Source organism: Neolamprologus multifasciatus, chromosome 17 (genome assembly GCF_963576455.1).
Source record: "Neolamprologus multifasciatus chromosome 17, fNeoMul1.2, whole genome shotgun sequence".
Lineage (NCBI taxonomy): Eukaryota > Metazoa > Chordata > Actinopteri > Cichliformes > Cichlidae > Neolamprologus > Neolamprologus multifasciatus.
In genome coordinates, this window is record NC_140455.1 from 23,864,066 (window position 1) to 23,884,174 (window position 20,109).

The following is a 20,109-nucleotide window of genomic DNA, read 5'->3' on the forward strand; positions in this document are numbered from 1 at the left end:
TAATATTATTGTTAATAATTAATTAATTAAAGCAACAAAACAACCTGAAGAGCCGGTTTGGAGCCGAAAGAGCCGGCTCTTTTTAGTGAGCCGAACCGAAAGAGCCGGAAATCCCATCACTAATCTGTAGCTCTGCTCTAAAAGAACGTACGTACCTGGGCCCGCCTACTATCCCCGGAAACGTAAAATGATTGGCTAGAATCTAAAGTGTATCATTCCATACCAGTTGGTGGCGGTAATGCACCTTTCAGTTGTTTGCCAACCGCCAATACAAATGTAAGGAAGAAGAAAGTGTATCACAGCTCAGGGAAAAAAAGCACCGAAATAAAGCACTGAAATGTGCGCTGCTTTTCGGTCTGGTTACTACCATTTATGTCAGAACCGGTGCCATCATGGCACCGGATACCGGTACCCATCCCTACTCACAAGTGATCCAACAAAAGTAGCCATATTCCCCACAACACTAAAGGTCACAGCACAAAACACTCACCTCATGAGGATCTCATTAGCATCCATCAACACTGACATATTAGATGCACACACAGTGTACACACTACGCCAACGTAAAAACGACCTAGCTGCCTCAGCTACAAGAGCTTAATTAACGAATGTCTTAATCCCCTGCCAAGTTTGGTGCCGCTGATTCACACGAGCAATGGCCGACCTTAAAACAACAAAGTCCTAACTTCACCTACCTAGTCTTCAGTGGTGTACCAGGCTTGAGGCAACTTTAAACGCAAACTTACACAGAAAGTGAGTGAGACGCACAGAAGTGACGGATCCTATGGACACATAACCCGATTCCTTCAGATTCGGCAACTGTTTGTCACAAACAATGCCTGTTAACTCTATTTTTGACATTAAGCTGCATAAAGAACATAAAGAGGAAAGGAAGTCACAGAAACACTGCTGGTGGTTGCTGATTTTCAAAATAAAAGACCATACACAGTGTGTGCTGTGCTTCTGAAATTCAGAGTGATTCGAAGCAGAAGGGAACAAAACTACATCAGAGATACAACATTGGAGGCATGCATCCAGTGTATTCCCACGGTAATAGAGAACATAATGTAGGCCAATTACATCCCAGCAGCTGAGGTACAATATTCCTGGAGCATCTGAAGAGGGAAAATTCATTAAATTATTGTGATATATCATTGTGATATATTATCAGCCCAGCTTTACAGTATCACAGCATTCAAAATGTAAATATGACTAAAAACAGCGTCCATGTAAGCACTAAAGCATTATAATGTGTCTATACAGTACGTATAACTTTTCACATTCATTGGAACTGAGGTGCACTGAGATGTATTAAATCTGTACTGTCACTTGTTACTATGAGACAGCAAACTCTTATACTGCAGGATCACATTTCATTTCTCTATAGATGATGCCTATTGAAGCTGTTAGGATTTATCCCAAACCAAAATGATTTCTTACACTTTTTGTCCGATGATTTTGTATCATGGTTACTTCTTTAGTGCAACTTCCTGCTGAGACTAACCCTACTGATTTACTGGGTAACAGAAATCAGACACAGGAGTTTAGGAAAAATCCCTGCATGAGCTCAAGGCACAGCTTGCTGCGCTCATTTTCAAATTCAAGCTGATGGTTACAAATTGAACATTTTTTTTTTCTCTCTTAATTGTAAGAGTTTCAAATTTAATTAAAGCATTTAAAGCAACTTCTGACAATATACTTTTTCTTAAAAATGTCACAGTTGGAAAAACAGGTATTACCATCTGACTGCCTTTCCTGTGTTGCCTATAGTACATAGATTCTTGCTGAGTATTCAGCTGACTGCTAATGAGCCCATCTCCTGTTAATTTAATTTAGAGCGTGGGCTCTTCCATGTAGCCACCACTGTTTCTGCTGCAGGGCCTTTAATCCCTGCACAATTAATCTCTGGTCTGCTGTTGGTGTGGCACCTTTGTTACATCCTGTCTTTCCTGTCTTACATCCTTGTGTTTTCTTGTAACCCAATGCATTATAATTTACACAATTAAGTGCTCAGGTAACTTCCCCAACAAATACAACAATAGATAGCAAGGATCATCAGGCAATCCACACCAAAACTGTTAAAGGAAGCACTGTGTACTACTCGGTGTGTATAATTTCCTAGGTAGAGATGCAATAGGATGTTGCGAAAGGCATTTCATGTTTTTAATGACACTGACTCTTATTGTGAAAGTAATGATCCTTATCTACTGATCATTTTCATTGTCAATGTCATTGTGTCTTCAGCATGCCTGTGGATTGTTGAATAATCAGCCAAAGTGGACTCAATGTGCATCACCTTGAAAAATAACAGCTGAGCTGGAATACGAAAAGAAGGTCAACACGCATTCTCATTTTCCTTCTCATATTAGAGTAAATGATCAAAAATGTGAAATTTAGGTAGTATTATCAATCATAATCTGTCTGCTTGAACCAGAAATCACACATCCATCCTTTTCTCCTCCTTATTTTCAAGGCAGAGCTGTCGCTTTGAAAAAAAAAAGCACAAGAATGAAAAGGCAAAATGTAACTGCGCCTTTAGAAAATCCCATTTTCTGCATCATTTCCATATATTTCCTAAAACAATCATAACTTATCACAGATATATCACAGATTTTTTCTGGCAAGGCTTTATTGTTTCCAAACAGGGCAGCTTCATATCCTGAAATTGCTACTATTTCATTTTGCTGCTACATCAGTCGCGCACTGAAAAAACTGAGTTGATATTTCTTTTTGGCGTCATATACTGTTGTGTTTGCAGCCACAAAGGGATTGATGTCTTAACTGATGTGAAACTCGTTGTTTCGTGCAATACAAAGTTCATCCGCTGTGCCGAACAGTGTGGTGGAGATGCGCTTTGTCCTCAAGTGGAGTGCATATCCTAAAGGCATGTGATAAATCTCTCTTACAAGAATCACTTGAGCCTTGGATACAATTTAGGCCTTTTTGTTTTGTTTGTTTGTTTGCTTGGTTTTTTTCTGTTTTTAGAGATCAACAATCAAATCCTAAAAATAGAAGATCCCACTTCTGTAGCTGTAGAAGCAACTTTGCCTCTTTTCAGACTTTATACATTCATTTGAATACATGCAAAGAAAAGAAGTGACTTATGGAAATTGTCCGTGCCTTCTGTCTTTCTTTTCTGCTCTCCCTTTGGGGTGGGGGACTGTTAACAAAGCCAGAATGAATGCTGCTGAAGTGAGAAGGAAATGTTAATGCATGAAATCCTTTTTTGGCTCCCCTCTCTCCATAATGCTTCTCAATTTGCCCAAACTTTTCTCAAAGAAATTGGGTGATTTTCATTTTGCTCTTGAGTGAGGAGCTTGGGGAACATGCCTGTGTTAATCTCTTCAGGATTCCCTCTGTTTAACCCCTCACTGAGACATACAGACAAATGGGTTTTTCTTCTTCCTCTGTTGCGCTGAAATAAATCATTGCACCCGAGAAAACCAGAGTGGAGTTATTATTTATCCTTGGATTAATTTATTATCTCTAAAGCCAATTGTGTTTCATTGCCTTCTCGTATATTCCTGTTTCGTGATGGCCAAAAGTATTTTACGGTGAACCGCTACAGTTAGCTGTGTACCGCATGATGTGGACAGGCTGAGCAGCTATGTCATGTGACTTAATGTGACTTGGCATTAACAATGGTCCAAAGTGACAACTGTGGTTGTTTTTGTCGTGAGCTTGATACTATTCATTAATGACAGGACCAACAATCCAAGCAACAATATGTCCCCTAAAGCTCCTGTAGTAGAGCGCTGAGGGGAGGGAATGATAAAGTGTGAGAAGGACCCAGGGGCTTTGAATAAAAAGAGATAGAGGAAAAAGTGAAAAAGAGAATTCCACCCATGATGAGAACCACAGCTTGGGGCGCACATCGCTCACATGTCCACCAGAGAATGAAAGTGCGGCCGCCTGATTTGTGCCTAATAAAGTTGTCAAATCCTATCAAGACTCACATCTACCATATAAAGCACTGGCCCCCAGTCAGAGCTAGTCAGGGGTGATCAGGGGTAGCCGGTAGTGGACAAAACCTTATAGTGATAGATGATGTGATAGCACTGCCTTATGGAAGTGGAGGCCAGATGATAGAGGGTGAAATGGGTGAACAATTGACAGCCACGGGTGTTTCTGCTCAATTTATTAGGAGCTGTAAGCATCCAAGAATTATAGTGATGATCCTAGTCTCCTGGTAGCAAATTCATCACAGACTCTGTGAAATGAACAAGTCTTGGAATATATTTTCTTCACACCTCAGTGCCTGAAAGCCCACGCTCACAGTGGCTGATAGGTTGGCATGAATGTGGTACACATCAGTGTGCCTCTGCTTGCAGACAGGTCCTGTTCTATGCCTTCCCTATTTCCTCATGCCCACACTCCCATTAAGGAAGGCTGTATCTATGGCCTGACCCCTAGGGGGAGGCAGTGCATGGTGTCAGAAGAAGCAGCACATGTCTGCCCACAGAGGACACACTGACCGCTCCCTGTAACAATGACGACTCAGCCTCAGATAGATCAGACCAAACAGGATATTTAGAGAATTAGCTACTAGTGGCCACCATTTGACCCCGAGGGCATCAGGATCTTAAAAGCTTCAGGTCCTCTTTAAGATCATTCAATCACAGTTCTAAGGAAGACTTTTTTTTAGAAAACCACTGACAGCTGAAGTGAAAATGTTGCTTTTTAATATTAACTGTAACAGTCAAATGTTTCCACAGGTTGCCTGTTGAAAAGTACAACCTAGAGCTGTTATGCTATTAACTATCTAGCATGACTACCCATTGCTCATACAGTAATATTACTTTATCTCTGCATTGCAGACTTTGACAGAGATTTAATTTCTCTTGAGATTACACTCAATAGCTCATGGGTCTATTGGATGGAAAATTATGTACTACTAATGTTTCCTCTGCCCCTAAAACACAACACGCTCTCCCGCAGTTACCAGTTTTTATTAGTCTTCCAAACTGCTTTTTTCTGCTTCACAAATTCATCCGAAAGAGTTTTGCCTGAACTCCCTTTATCAAAAGTTTTCAAATTGTGAAGCTGAAAAACCAGATGATGCTCACCCTTTCTGTCACAATACATTCCCAGTTTACAAACCCGATTTGCTCCGTGTGCAATATCTGAGAACAACAGGGCAGCTGTGATTGAGAGGGTTGTTTGAGGTCTAAATCAGTCTAGGGTGGCATGTTACAGGGAGTTAGGGAAATTGCTTTCATCTCTAACTTGGTGATGGTGTTTTTACATTAAATCTGTGATGAGACACACATATTATAACTTGAGATTCACAAAATGAAACAAAAAGTATGCTGAAGTTGGGAGAGTTGTATAAGCTACTGGATCATTATTTTTTATATATTCATATGTAATATAACTGATAATAAAAAAAATACCTGAAAGCTGTAATAAAACATATAAAAATAGTATACCCACCAGCTGAAATATGAATTTTCTGCCTAATAATGTACAGGTCCACTAGTGCTGCCTCAACATCTCTAATCTGTGTAGGCAGGGGAAAGACCTCTGGGGGGATTTCTACATCAGGAAGTCAGCAACAGATCCTTTAGGTGTAGCCCAAAAGCCCATTTGGCTTGATACGGCTTGATTTGATTAGGATATGGTTAGCTTGGAAAGCGGGATGACTTTGGTCTTTCTTTCTCAAGCCTTTCCTGAACAGTTTTTGTAATTTGATTGGGTTCAAAGTCATGGTTGAGGGACAAACTTAGGGGTTGGTCCAATGAGATTGCCATGTGGGTTTGCTTGGTAAGCTACAACGTTTACAATCAGTACCCAAGGTTACACAGATGACCGTACAGCAGCAGCTTCCAGTGCTATTTATTTCAGCTATCAGTTGTTTTACGATCTGTTTGGCGCGATGAGTAATCTGTAGATTAACCAAGGAGAATTTTCTCTGGCTCACAATTTAACTGCTTTGGCTGCCTTTTAGCACTCTCATTAACATCGTTTCTAACAGCAGCAAGTTGACTTTTTCAACAAAAACAAAAAAGATCAAATGAACCTAAATACATTTGCAGCACCAACGACCTTTAAACGTTATCATTAGCTGGTGATTGAAATCAGTGTGTGAAATTTGGCATTTTTTAGTTTTTAGTTATGTATACCTAAAGCCATCATTATTATTATATTACTATAATAAAGCATGTTGTTCATGCCTTTATATTACTATAATATATACTACATTTGTGAGGAGCATTCAACTTGCAAGGGAATTTCTCAGATCTTACAAGCTTATTCAATTCAGGTGTATTTCTGTAGTGCCAAATCACAACAAAAACCACCTCAATGCACTTTATACTTTAAGGTAAAGACCCTTCAGTATTATGGAGAAAACCCTAGCAAAAAAATGGCCGGAGCAAGCACTTTGTGATAGTGGGAAGGGAAAACTCCCTTTGAACAAGAAGAATCCTCCAGAAAAACAAGGAGCCAGCCATCTTTTACAAGTGAATGAGGATGATGATATGAAGCTGATGCCTAGTTCAAGAAGGAAGATCTGTCATCACTCATCTGCCTGCTTTCCTGAGTTTAGCCGACTATCGCTTTCCCACGCTGTCAATCTCAACACTGACATCATTACTCTAGTCCAGTCATCTTCTTGCTTGCCTTTCTTGAGCCAATCAGCCTCCACTTTGCATGGTTTAAATCTGTGCTCTCTGTCATTCTCCATTTTCAGATTCTCTTTCGTGCAACCCACTTCTTCTATTAACCACAAGTAAGCCTGCAATCTGAGAGTGAAGTGCTCTGTTAGCATAATATACTACAGTATGGTGTGGTATGGTCTTTAAGACATGATGGGGCTTGAGCCCTGAGATAGAAATAAACTCATCAATTATATACTACAAGGACTATTGAGGATGAGTGTGACCTAATGTTTAGTCATCCACATTTCATTATTTTGCTCTTTGTTACAGTTACAACATTAACAATTTTCTTCCTTTATGATTTTTTTGGTAATTCAAATTATTTTTGCTAGTATTTTGTTAATTTTTTGGTGGTTAGGGAGCAAACACAGTCTCTAGGGCAGCGGTCCCCAACCCCCGGGCCTCGGACCGGTACCGGTCCGTGAGTCGTTTGGTACCGTGCCGCGAGAGTTGAGGCTCAGGTGTGAAATGTATGGTTTTCAGGGTTTTTATCGGTTTTCAGCATTATTTTGTTATCGTTTTTATCGTTAACTCTGTTTTCCTGGGTCTTAGACAAGCTTTGTTGTAATTTCGTCCAGAGGTCTTCTGGGATGTTTTCCATGTTTGAAGAACATTCCAAAGCTCCTCTTTGTGTTTTGGTTGCCTGTATTCCAGATGATCACACGCAGCTTTGGTTATGTAGAGATCCACACTCTGGGAAGGTCAATCCATGACAAAATCTGAGGGTACCTTTCAACATTCATAGGTCCATTAGTTTTTACAAGATCCCCCAAATCACTGGCTGAAACCCAGACTTCAAACATGGCAGAGCTTCCACTATGTGGATAGATGGCTGTGGATATTCAGTGTACCTCTCTCCTGATTTCATCTGCACATACGGCAATTTAAATCAAAATGTAAAATTTGGATTCATCACTTCTTAAGACCTGTTACCACTGATTTTTTACAGTTCTTATGTAATTTGGCATGCCTCCACCCTTTTCCCTGTTACCCTACCTTAAGAAAGGCTTCTTGACAGCCAATATTTCAATAAGACGATTTGTAATGAACCGACGAGCAAACCATACATGGATGAACTGAAGGGTCACATACATTTCACAGGTCCTCTGTCAGACATTGCAGTGGAGACATTGCTATATCTTATGAACATTACCAGAGAAAGTCACAAGGAAACTCTGGCTTCTTGGAAGTAAAATATAAAGAAATGATGGGCAGCTCAAGACTTTTGCACAGAGTGAAAAAGTTATTTCATGGTTTCTAGGAGGTCTCTCAACTCACACCTTGTTGCACTGCCCCCCAGTGTCCAAAAGGTAAATAACTGCAAGCTTAAAGTAGATGTGTATATGTGGATGTAATTTTTCATTGATAGATCAAAAATACACACTAACATAAAACACAACACAAAACCCTCCATCTATTCTGATAAATATGAGGCTACTGATAGTACTGATAGTACTACTGCATTCTAAAGGTACATAAACTTGTATGACTGTGTTTCTTTTCAAATTCTAAATATTTCTCCAAGTAGTTATCTCTTTTTGCTTAAAGGGAAGAACAAAATTAAAAAGAAAAGAATATTTCAAGTGGGAGAAATTACAGTGTAAAGTGTAGAGTATTCATTTCATTTAAATTCATGGCTAATCATTACAGACCGTATTCAAGAATACGTTTGGAAATTTTCTATATTTTCAATGCTATTAAAAGATAAAAAACCTAACAATTAATTGATTCCACTTACAAGCAGTATCTGTGTATATAGGAAGATAGACATAACATCTTCATGATAAATCAGAAAAGTCCTTTAAAAAGAGCTACTCAGTGTAACTGTGTTCACTTTCACTCTGCAGAAAAAAAAGTCTTCAGTTCTGGGGTTTCTGGGGCTGTCAGAGAACTTTTTTATTTGCCGCTATCTCCAAGCTCTCTGAGCTAAGTGTACATCTTAGTACTCTTTTTTTTTGTCATGTTTTATGGCTGCAATGTAAGTTTATCTATATGAATACCAGACTGAATAATGTATTGTGGTCAGTGTCACCAAGCAAGATTTTCTAGGGCTGAAATATTAGGCTAATATGGCCAAAAGAGTGGTCACTTGAGCCTGTCTCCTAAAGAAAGTCTACCCCACAGACCTCCATGTGAAAATAACCAACGTAAAAGCAAAGACTTAAAGTTATGAGTAAAGCATGGTAACTTTTACAGTCATCTATAAACCACTTGAAAGTGATTAACAATGAGGTAACTGCATCTATGGATGTATGTTGCTAACTAAGCTTGCTAGCCCTAGCTAGATAACTCTCCATCTGATACTGTCACTTTTGGCTTCAAACCACCCAAAATGGTGCTGGCTGAAAAGTTAAGCTTAGTCTTTAAAACTCGGGGTCATAAATTAGTATGTGACATCAGAGTGACTAAATCCAATTTTTACATACAGTCTATGGGTTTTGCACATTGTCATAAATCGTGCTTGTACATATAGTGCCGTTATCTTCCTTAATAAATGAACTTTATCTGACTGAAAAGGTGTGACTTTCTAACAGCATACAGATTTGTGTACAATTGAAAGTTATTCTTTAAATTTTGAAATGTGATTGTTGTAGACTGTATCCCAAGTCCTGACAATGTTGGAGAAGCAGGTTGCTTTAGCAACTGCTGTCTTTGAAAACACACCTGACATTTGGGTGATTTTCAGTGTGTCCCCAGGATTGTGCTGAGACTTTAGTAGATACCTTGGGTGCCTGTGACAGTGACAGCGGGCCTCACTAATCACATTAGATTTGGCTATGGCAAAGACAAGGCCATGTACAACTAAGATAGATGGATTAAACCAATTTAGCAAGTATGGATTACCCTTCACTACAGTGATCAGCATGATAAGGATGGTCTCGAAGCTGGATTATCAAACTCTCCAGCTGTTAGTTTATATATATATACATATGTTTCAAAATTGGAGCAGAAAATCTTAATTCAGTTCTGCCAGTGCAATAATTTTATATGTATATATATTTATTTATTTAATACTTTATTTTTAATTTAATTTTAATTCTTCGTCCATTACATCCTGTTGATGTTAGTACCTGCACTGGCAGAACAAATTAAGATTTTCTGCTCCAATTTTGACAGGTAAGCATTTGGTTATCTGTAATATAAGGATAACTAGTGATCTGCACTACATACTGTACTAGTGCTGAGATTCATTTTTCTTCTCCAGCTTAATTGTTGTTCATGCCTTTATTTCATCTTGTGTAGATTATTTTGATTCCTTGTTCACTTGTCTCAACAAAACCTCCCTGGAATGGCTACAAGTTGTTCAGATTGCAAAGCTCCTAACTAAGCCTTCTAAGTGCTCTCATGCCACACCCTTGTTGTACTGGCACCCCATCAACTTCAGATTCTGTTTTTTGAATTTTAGAGCATTTTATGGGCAAGCACCAGCTTCCATACATCCCCAGCAGCTCCCTGAGCTCCTGTGATCAGGGGGTTTTCCACATTGGCCCCAGAATTCTAGAACTTTCTCCCTCTTAGCCTGAGATCCATGGTTTTAAACTGTTTTTTAAATTTAATTTGGGTGGGGGGGGTGTTTTTATTTTGCAGCAATTTTATTGAAACATTTTGTGACATTTCTCTTCATAGTTGCTTAATGAATAAAATGTTACTTATGTATGTAGGAACCAGTGTTCCAAAAATATTCAGTGAAACTGTTCGTCCCCCATTTCTGTCCTGTAGAGGAAGGTGCTGCCTTTATTGGATATCACTGTGGGGAATGAAACTCCAAAAGTCAGTCAGTTTTGAAGGTTCTCAGACCTTGGTATATGAGGTATGATGACAAAGTTCTAGATGGCAGTTTGGTGTGATAGCTACCACTATCTCTACAAAGCAACAATCTACCAGCCATTGACTAACCAAGTGTGTCTTTCTGTGTGGGGTTGGCATTCTTCTCCCTGTGTCTGTGTGGATTCTCCCTGGGTAATGCACCTTCCTCCCACTGTCCAGAGACACGCATGTGGTTAGGTTAACTGGTGGTTCTAAACTAGCAACAGATTGGTGACCTGTTCAGTGTATAACCTAGGCTCCAGTCCATCCATAACATGAAGGGAATAAGTGAAATAAATGTACCCCTTCCACTATGGCTGCTACTTCTAGATTGCTGCCTAGAAGCACCTCTCTCACTTCTGACCATTATCATGTTTGTTTTTGTGATTTTCAATTTCAAACTTGTGAAAAGAGCAGCCATCAACTTCTGTGTCAAATTGACCTGACTGTCATGTCAGGAGAAATCAGTCGTGATGAGAGTTGGGTCTCAGGCCATGACCCAAAGAGAGCAATTATTAGTGGAAGAGCTAATGGTGTCCGAACCTGAAGGTCATCCGACCAGGAATGCGAGCAGGATCATGGCTGTTTTTGAACAGTGAAACTTTCAATGCATATTCTACTGTAACATCCTGGGAGAACAATTGGCGCAAACAGCCTAAATTGTGGCTTTTGCCATCAAGTTTCTGCTCACAGCCCTGTGAAAATAACTTTTTTGACCACAATGGCAAATTTTGTGCTCACTACCTGATTTATTCTACTAAATATGGTTCTCTGCAATTTTATCCTCTTTATACCAAAATGAAATTCAAGGTTAAAAGTTCAGACTCAATGGATGCAGTACAACACTGGTGAAGTATCGAGGTTTGTGCAAAACAGCTGCTCAGTTGTTGGATACACTGGAAAAAGTCGATTTAATGGACTGTTTCAGAAAGATAACTTGTTAGTTTTTGCTGGAAATCAGGGACATTATTGAAAGAGTGCTAAAAAAAAGAAGTACAAGTCTTTTTTCTTCACAAGATCAAGTCTCATACCACTGAGTCCAAGGACTGGTGAGTATATTCTGTCAGATTCAGGTAAATAGATTCTGATTTCACAGGTTAAGTTCTCATTGATTTCCTCTGTTCTCCCATAGGCTTGGGTTCAGGTAAGGGGTATTTTATTTCTATTGGCATAGGCTTGGGTGAGAATTTCTCTACAGGTCAAGAGTGGGTCAAGCCAGTATGTTTGGAAAGCAGACGCACTAGAAAGGACTCTGTGCTGAAAAAAGATGGGCAAGGCAAGTTTGCAAGTTAAACTACATCACTGTTTAACTTAACAATGCAACAAGGAGTGGAATGACATGCCCGCGGTTACATACTGCATATGATTATAGAAGGTGTGCCAGTGGATCTGGGGAAGTCACACCCATTGCTGGAAAGATTTAAGCAGAGTTAGACAGAGAGACATAGTTAGGTAGGTAAAGACATAGAGAAGGTGAAACAGTACCCAAAAAGATTGGGGGGGGGGGGGGGGGGGGGGGGGGGGATAACAAAAAGACTAGTTATAAGTAGGTAAGTAGGTACCAAATTTAAATCAGGTTTTGACTTTTATGGGGACTGCACTTTATGATATCACAGTCCAGGCTTCGTTAAGCATTTGTGCAGGGAATGACACGCATTAATTTGAGACCTACATTAATAAGGTCTACACTAAACTTCTATTAAGATATTTATCATTTTGTATTGAAATTAAACTTCAGGGGACTTAGATGAGACTGAATATCTAGAACAGACAAGTGAGTGAAATATTCCTTCATCAGTATATGAGCTTCAGTTGAGTCAATGCCACATACTCTGGCCCATCTGGTGTAATTAAGACTCCACCAGATCTGTATTAATCCACAGATAAAAATAGTCCACCATTTTACAAATTTACCCCCCCCCCCCCCACACACACACACACACACACCCTTTTTTAAATTGAAACTCTATATTTATAACCTGATTTGAAAGACTCATCTTTAGGGCCAGTGTACTTAAAGCAGACACAGACAGACTGGAGTAGACAGAGACTATCCAAAGATACATTAAGCATTGCCTGTTTTTGAATTTGGAAACAATATTCCTAAACTATTTGAAATAAAGGTAGCAATCATAGAACGTGTGTTCATTTACATTTTTTTACATTTTTTAAAATAAGCATGAGCAGTAATGTTTTTCCTGCATCTTACATTTAGATTTAAGGCATTTAATGTGAACCAGTGAACAGCTGGAAACTGGTTTTATGCAACATACTGTCTGGCAGTGTGGTTAAACCTTTTTATGGTTTTATCTTAGGAGAAACATAAATGGAAAATGGGATTGAGGTAGCTGATTTACATTCACGTGGTGAGGGGATTTAAATTTGAGATGCTAATCTAGAGTGTCAGTCTGAAGTTAAGTAGAACACACTTTTTTTCCAAGCTTGATAGGCTAAAGTGTTATTATTTAAATTAAAAATGTACTTGTGGAAGTTCTTGTCTATTCTTTGCTAGATTGCGTTCAACAAAGTGTCCGTGCGCAATTAGAGACCCAAAATGTACAATTTCAACTTTAAAGCATCAATTATAATCTCTCGGTGAGGAAAATAGTCCTCATAAAATGGCAGCATTTGATCCATGAAGGAATGTCTAATTGACTTACTGCAGAGGTTATTTGAATTAATTATTATTCAAACTGACTGTAATGGCTGAGTGTTCTTGTAGTTATGGGGAGGTATATGTGCACCGTTGACTGAGTATTATCCCCATGAATTTTTTGAAAAGCTAGAGAGGAGGGAGACTGTCTGGACAGTTTAATGGACACAGTTGCATAGCGTATTTCTGCAGCCTGGGCTGCTAATAGACTGAAAAATGGAGGTGCCATACTGTCATGCCTATGGATAGAATTACTTTAACATTTCTGTCGGGTGGAAAATTCCACTCTGGTGCTTGTACATTAAGGAAATGTGCAGCATTCTCACAAATTTGGGCCTCCCTTTTGACACAGCTAGAGTATGTTTTTATGTTCTCTTTAAGTATGGTAAAAGTGTAATTTAGATCTTTATTACAAATAATGATTAATCTGAAAACCTGGAGGATTTTATTAATTTTCTATCCAGCTGTGGGTCATATGAATTGAGGATATGTGATGAAATGCTTAAGCAGTACATTCTTCAGCACCATTAGTATGCAGATGTCATCATTATAACCGTGAATACTTGCAACTGACTATAATTAATTTAGACTTCACATGAATTTGTAGCCCATTCTGGGATTAATTTTAGTCAAGCTCTGTGTGTCACATTAGCATGGCAAGCAGGGGAAATCTGGGCAATACTCATCTCTGTCCTTATTAATTATTAGGGTCTAAAATCTGTTGCATAGACTGGAAAAATCTGATTCGTATTGTCACTTAAAACTAGGGATGCAACGATACCAATTTTTTCAAACCGATACGATACCGATACTTGGATCTGAGTACTTGCTGATACCGAGTACAAAAACCGATACTTCTACCACACACACACACACACACACACACACACAAATGCAATGAATTGGAAGACAGGTATTATTTTATTCTCTGCCGATAATAAATAATATCTTAATAAAAATGACCACAAAAAAATTTCAAGTGAAAAATAAGCACTTCTCTTAAATTATTGCAGAGTCTCCACATTGTAATTTAACAAAATATCACTTAACTATTGGCACTGTCTCGAGCTTTCAGAATAATAAATAAACACTTCTGTTTGGAATAAAATAAATACAAATTAGGTTTGAAAATAAAATAATCTTTTAAATTATTGCAGAGTGTCCATATTATAAACAAACAAACAAAATAACAAAAGTATTTGGCATTGACGAACGAACTCCCCATCTGCCCGTGGATCATCAGTCCACTGTGCCGTTAAACCAAGGACTGACATCGCACACACTGCTTGTCTTTACCTCTTTAGAAAGTTTTGGCACCATTATCTCCCTGATGTGTGGGCGGCTGGGAATTTCATATCGCAGCTCGAGTATGCTGAGAAGATGGTGCGATCCTATGTTTTCCATGACCGGCATTGGCTGGTCATCCAGAGCAATAAAATGAGTCAGAGCCTCTGTTATTTTAACTATCCGTGGATTTTCTCTTGACATTTTTCATCGCATTTTCCAAAACCCGAGTTAAAGTTGGCTGTTCCGGTCCACACTGCTGACATTTTGTTTAGCCTAGCTACAGCAGTTTCTCTTTTTTTATCTGGAGCCGCCAGTCTCACTCGTCTAACCCTGTGCCTGTTTAGCGCGGGATGTCCCCCTAGTGGCCAATCTAAAAAACTACAACAAAAATGACAATCCACCCTCTGATTAATGAAATAAGTTAGTATCGGTTCGTGGTATCGGTTAAGTTTTACGAGTTAACCGATACCACATTTTACAGTATCATCCCGATACCAGTATCGGTATCGGTGCATCCCTACTTAAAACGGTTTTAATAATTGTGTTTCAGCTACTAGGTCTGTAATATATAGATGTACGTATTGGAGAGATGATGGATACTATGCGAGGTACAGTGATAAAGGAAAGAGGAAGGCAGAGCACTAAAATTTAACCAGCAGTGTTTTAATTCACTACAGCATTTTCTTAGAATTGTATCTTTTACTGTTATCTTCTTCATCTAGACTAGTTCCACGGAAGTGATTTCATCAAATGAATGTGTGACAAGACTTTTGTCCTCACCTATATTTCACAAAGATGGTGCATTGGAGATTATACACTTAGTTGGTTTCACTGGAAGAATGAAAGCAGATGTAGGTGTCTCTAGTGGCTTAATAGGCAAAGAGGTGGCTTTGAACTTATTGCTCTGACCTTGAGCCTTTATAGATTAAGGTTATGTAATGATTGATCTTTCTACCCCTTTGGAGTGTTGCTTTCTGCAGCTGACCCAATTCATCAGGAGCTGATGGAGCTGTCCTTAAATGGCATAGGTCAGAATACAGATAAATATGCAACACATGCTGCATTTGTTTTCACCACTGCCTTAAAAAGTAATCATGCACAGCCATGCTCACGTAATAGGAAACATTCCTCAGGGATTTTGATCCATATTGGCATGATAGCATCACACGGTTGCTGCAGATTTGGCTGCTGCACATCCCATTCCACAACATCCCAACGGTGCTCTATTGGAGATAGATGTGGTGACTTTGAGGCCATTTAATTAAAGTAAATTATATACTTATATACTTGAATTATTTATTTAAGCCAGGATGGGCCAGTGCGTTCCTATTATTTATGCCAAGCTGACCTGACAACGATTTTACAATCTTTTATTGTTCAGTTCTGCTGAACCCCTGTCAACTGCAGCCTCAGTTTCCTGTTCTTGTTAGCTGACGGCCAGTGTAGTTGTCTGCTCTTCTGTATACTTTGGTTTTAACAAGTAACATATGTAAGTTACGGTTGCATTTATATCAGTAGGGCCATTCTCTTGTGATCACTGGCATCAACAAGCCATTTTTGCCCAGAGAACTGCCATCCACTGGATATATTCTCTGTAAGTCCTACACATACTTAGCAATTTCTGAAATACTCACAACAGTCTGTCTGGCATTAAAAATCATGCCATGATCAAAGTCAGTCCAATCACCTTTCTTCCCTATTCTAATGCTTGATTTGAACTTCAGCAGGTCATCTTGAACAAGTCTGTATGTCTAAATGCGCTGAGCTTCTGCCATATAATTGGCAGATTTAATATTTGTGCTAGCAAGCAGATGAACAAGTATAACTAATAAAGTGGCTATTAGGTATATGTGACGTCTTTCTTTTTTATATATCTTCAGGTGTTTTTTGTGTTCTAATAATAAAACCACTTACAGGTGAAGATAGAAAAAGACTGCTTTAAAGTGGAAATAATGTAGTTCAAACCCAGGCTGTGCTCTGAATAAAAATGAAACTTATGTTGAAGGCCATGTCGGTTCACAATTTGGAGAACGAATATGGTGTTTGGTCATAGCTATTTAAAGACATGTGAAACTATGATTTTGACTTCCCTTGGTTACTGTGGCGCTATGGCTTAACATGACAATGTAAAAATAATGTAATATAGTTTGCATTTGGATTTTGTAACTAGGCATATGGGTTTGTTTTCTTACATCGTTAACTGTAGTGGAGTTGAATGTTTTTTGTCTGTTTATTATTTCTATTATTAAAAATTTTCAGTTAAACATTTCTGAAAAACAGTGAAAAGGTGTATACTCAGATGTGAAGACAAAGTGCGAAAATACATAAATGCAGAACCAGATAAGGAACGAATTTCCGTTTTACTTTACATGGTAGAAGCTTATTTAATTATACTTTTCTGTATATGTTTATTCAGGAACTGTAAATAATTGTTACAAATTAGGGATATTCAAAAACCCCAACGAGTCATGTGCGTTGCATTAAGTAACTCCTTCTTATCCTCACAGAACAGCATAAACTTCTCCATAAATATTCTCTTCCGGGTAACGGCATCGGAAATATTTCTGGATTGCAGAAAGGCGGATACCTGTTTGCTACTTTGCCGTTTAGAACTTTTCGTGAACCATTTTTCCCGTCACCCGTCGTTGAGTCGCCATATCGAACAAAAATTATTATTCTGAGTATTTTTATTTAGCTGAAACTGTATTAGCCTCGACGAGAGTAGTAGTTTTCTAGCCTCAGCTAGCTAACTTTTAACACACTAGCAGATAAGTTGTCAAACCCCCGGCAGTACAACAAGGAAGGTGCAACACCGAACCGACAACAAAAAGATGTGCGATAAAGATCTGATTTGGACACTGAAGACCGGGGACCTGGATGAGGTCAAAGCCACACTGCAAACGGTAATTTAGCTGTTATTTGACTTTCCCACTGTTGTGCATTTTTGACTACTGGCAGCATAGCTAAGGTAATCAACGCTAGTTCGTAGAGCTGCTAGCGAGCTAGCGTTAGCTGGAGTTGGGAAATTTTAAGTTAGGTAATCCAGAATTGAAAAGCTGTTGTGACATACTGGGTCTGTAACATTAACGGTAATGTGTGCAGCTTTAAACTGGCTTTAATTCGTCTTACGGGTAACGAGACGTGTTTAAAGTTAATCCATTATCACTTTCCGCTGAGAGCAACTTGTTGGTTAGCTAACCAACTATGGTACATGTTGGTTCGTGACACGGGTAACGGCTCTTGACACCAGTAACAATGTTACTGTAACTGGGTGTTTTAAGCACAGTATGTACGTTACTAGAAAACGCATATTACAGTCTTCTATAAGCGTGTTGTTAAGAGAGCTGAGGCAAATGTCTAGCTATATGCTAGCGGCTAATCGAGCAGACAGGGCCAGTGTCTAGTCAGCTTTAGTGGGCGGTGGTCTCAGCTGTAGTCTAGGAGATGGAGGCTTGGCTAATAGCAGCAGCAGCGTTCGTTAATGCCAGCATGCTCTTTTTGGAGCAGCCTGATGAGAAGGTTTCTGCCTATGCTTACCACGCAGAGATGTTTCTGTAAAACAGCTACCTTAGGAAACACGCCTGCATTCGGATTTTGTAGTTGGTAGTAGCTGGATAGTTTTACTGCCACATATGATTTACACTCAGTTGTTTCCCACAAATGACTAACTGAATCTATATTTGCTTCCTCATAAAGTATAGCTCACTAATGTGTTTAAATTGTAAAATGCTAGTTTCCAATGTAAATTTTACAATACGTAAAACTACATATAGTTTTTGATCAAACTCTTAAAGACTGATAAAATGCTCAGGATGTTGGTGACTTTTGAGAAGACGGAAGCATTTTCTTTTTTCTTAGTGTCTTGTTCTATTTGTGTCATCAACTATTAATCACGTGTTTGTATAAACTGTTTACATACACTCATCGTGATCGTCATGGTAATTTGGTACTTTAAACTATTTATTTCAACTGTTCTTTTTCCAGGGTGGAATAATTTTACAGCATACAACTTTCCACACAGGGTCAAAACTATACATACCGTCTCCAAGTATGTGACATATTTTAAGATTCTCTTACATACGCCAAAAGAACAAAAAATTTATTTATTTTTTAGGTTGTCTGGTAAGGCTATACTTGTTCAACTTGGCACCATAAAGTGCTTGCCACTGTTTCGATGTAGTCACTAATAGATTTTTTTTTTTTGGTTTTCACCTTGAGTCTGTGATGTCAAGAAAAACACAAGTTTTTAGACACAAATAACGGTCCTGTTAATAATATGTATTAATCAAAGGAGCTTGCAAAGAAAAGCGTCTGGACTTCTTTAAGTTGCTTGAAGACGTTTCACCTCTCATCCAAGAAGCTTCTTCAGTTCTAAGGTCAAATGGCAGAGAATCCCAGATTTGTCCACCATTTGACCTTAGAACTGAAGAAGCTTCTCGGATGAGAGGTGAAACGTCTTCAAGCAACTTAAAGAAGTCAAGACGCTTTTCTTTGCAAGCTCCTTTGACTACGATGACCTGGGTGACTGAGAACCTTCACAGACAATATGTATTAATGTTACAGACAGGCAGGACTGATAATTTTTGCTGCCTAGTTCCCACATTACCATTATTATTATTTTATTAGTAGCCATACCAAATAACATTCAGTATTCCTGAAAGGGCAGCTTTAGTGACCTCTTCAAATTCCTGACAAATTGTTGTTCAGTGTTGTGCAGATCAACTACTTGAGCTGCCAGTGTAGGGAGGGACTGTGTGAAGTTTTGTGTGCGTGTGTTAACTGCAGGAGGTGAAGACCGCACTATAAGAACTGTTGATATAAACCACCAATACGAATGATTGACATGAGCTCATGATTACAGTTGGTGACTTCTGAGAAGTGAGGTTTCTTGTGTTCAGCTGTAATTGTGTCATTGACGAAACATGTAGATAAAAATAACTAACCTTTTTCTATAGTATAAATGGAGCTCGTTTAATTTTATCAACCACTAAAAGTAACATTTAAACATTTTTAGAGAAGTTTGAGGTTTGATATCAATCAGCTACAGGACTTAGCAAGATGAGGTGTAAGGTGAAACATTGTGTTCAGAATGTTGAATTTGACCTACAAGGATGTTTTTGATAAGGCAGTGCTGCGGTGTGGATTCTGTTTCAGAAATATCTAGTGGTAATAAAACAGAATTTGTGTGCAACTGACCATGTTCATCTGACCCCAAGAAATGGCAGAGAGTAAAAAGAAATGTGGTGTTTTGTTTTTTTCAAAGTGCAACCTTAAGGTTTTAGGTCTACATAAAACTGGATTTATTTTATGTACAAGATTATATTGAGTCCTTTCACAACAGTTATTTCATGAAACTAAATATATATGTGACATTACTGCCATATTAATTCAATGTGTCTGCTTCGAAAAATTTATATTTGGAGATCCGTAGCAGGTTGAGTCTTCATTTTATGCTGTCATGGTAAATATTGTAGCAAATTTAATGTAGGAATTAGTCAGGAGATGACTATAATATTAATAATAATGTAAAAACCTGAGGTAATATGTAATCGCATACAGTTTTGATATCAATAATGCACAGTATTTGTCAATGCTGTTTGCCTAGTCTGTCCATTTTATTGCTATCTCATTAATTTTGATCTTAGTTGCCCCAGGAGAACCAACACCTGAGCCTTCATCCACAGCTCAGGTGTTTATAATATG

The 20,109-nt window shown here is 38.6% G+C and overlaps 1 protein-coding gene across 2 annotated transcripts in view; it reads left to right on the forward strand.

The window, feature by feature from the left end:
* The first annotated feature begins 16,935 nt into the window (after positions 1 to 16,935).
* Positions 16,936 to 20,109, forward strand: part of mtpn (myotrophin) — a 29,384-nt gene continuing 26,210 nt past the window's right edge. For both annotated transcript variants that reach the window (XR_014870158.1, XM_085137721.1), the window contains exon 1: positions 16,936 to 17,309. Coding sequence is in view for 1 of the 2 variants with exons in the window: in XM_085137721.1 (XP_084993847.1) it covers positions 17,238 to 17,309 (72 nt within the window). In the remaining variant the exon portion in view is untranslated. The remainder of the gene's footprint in view (positions 17,310 to 20,109) is intronic.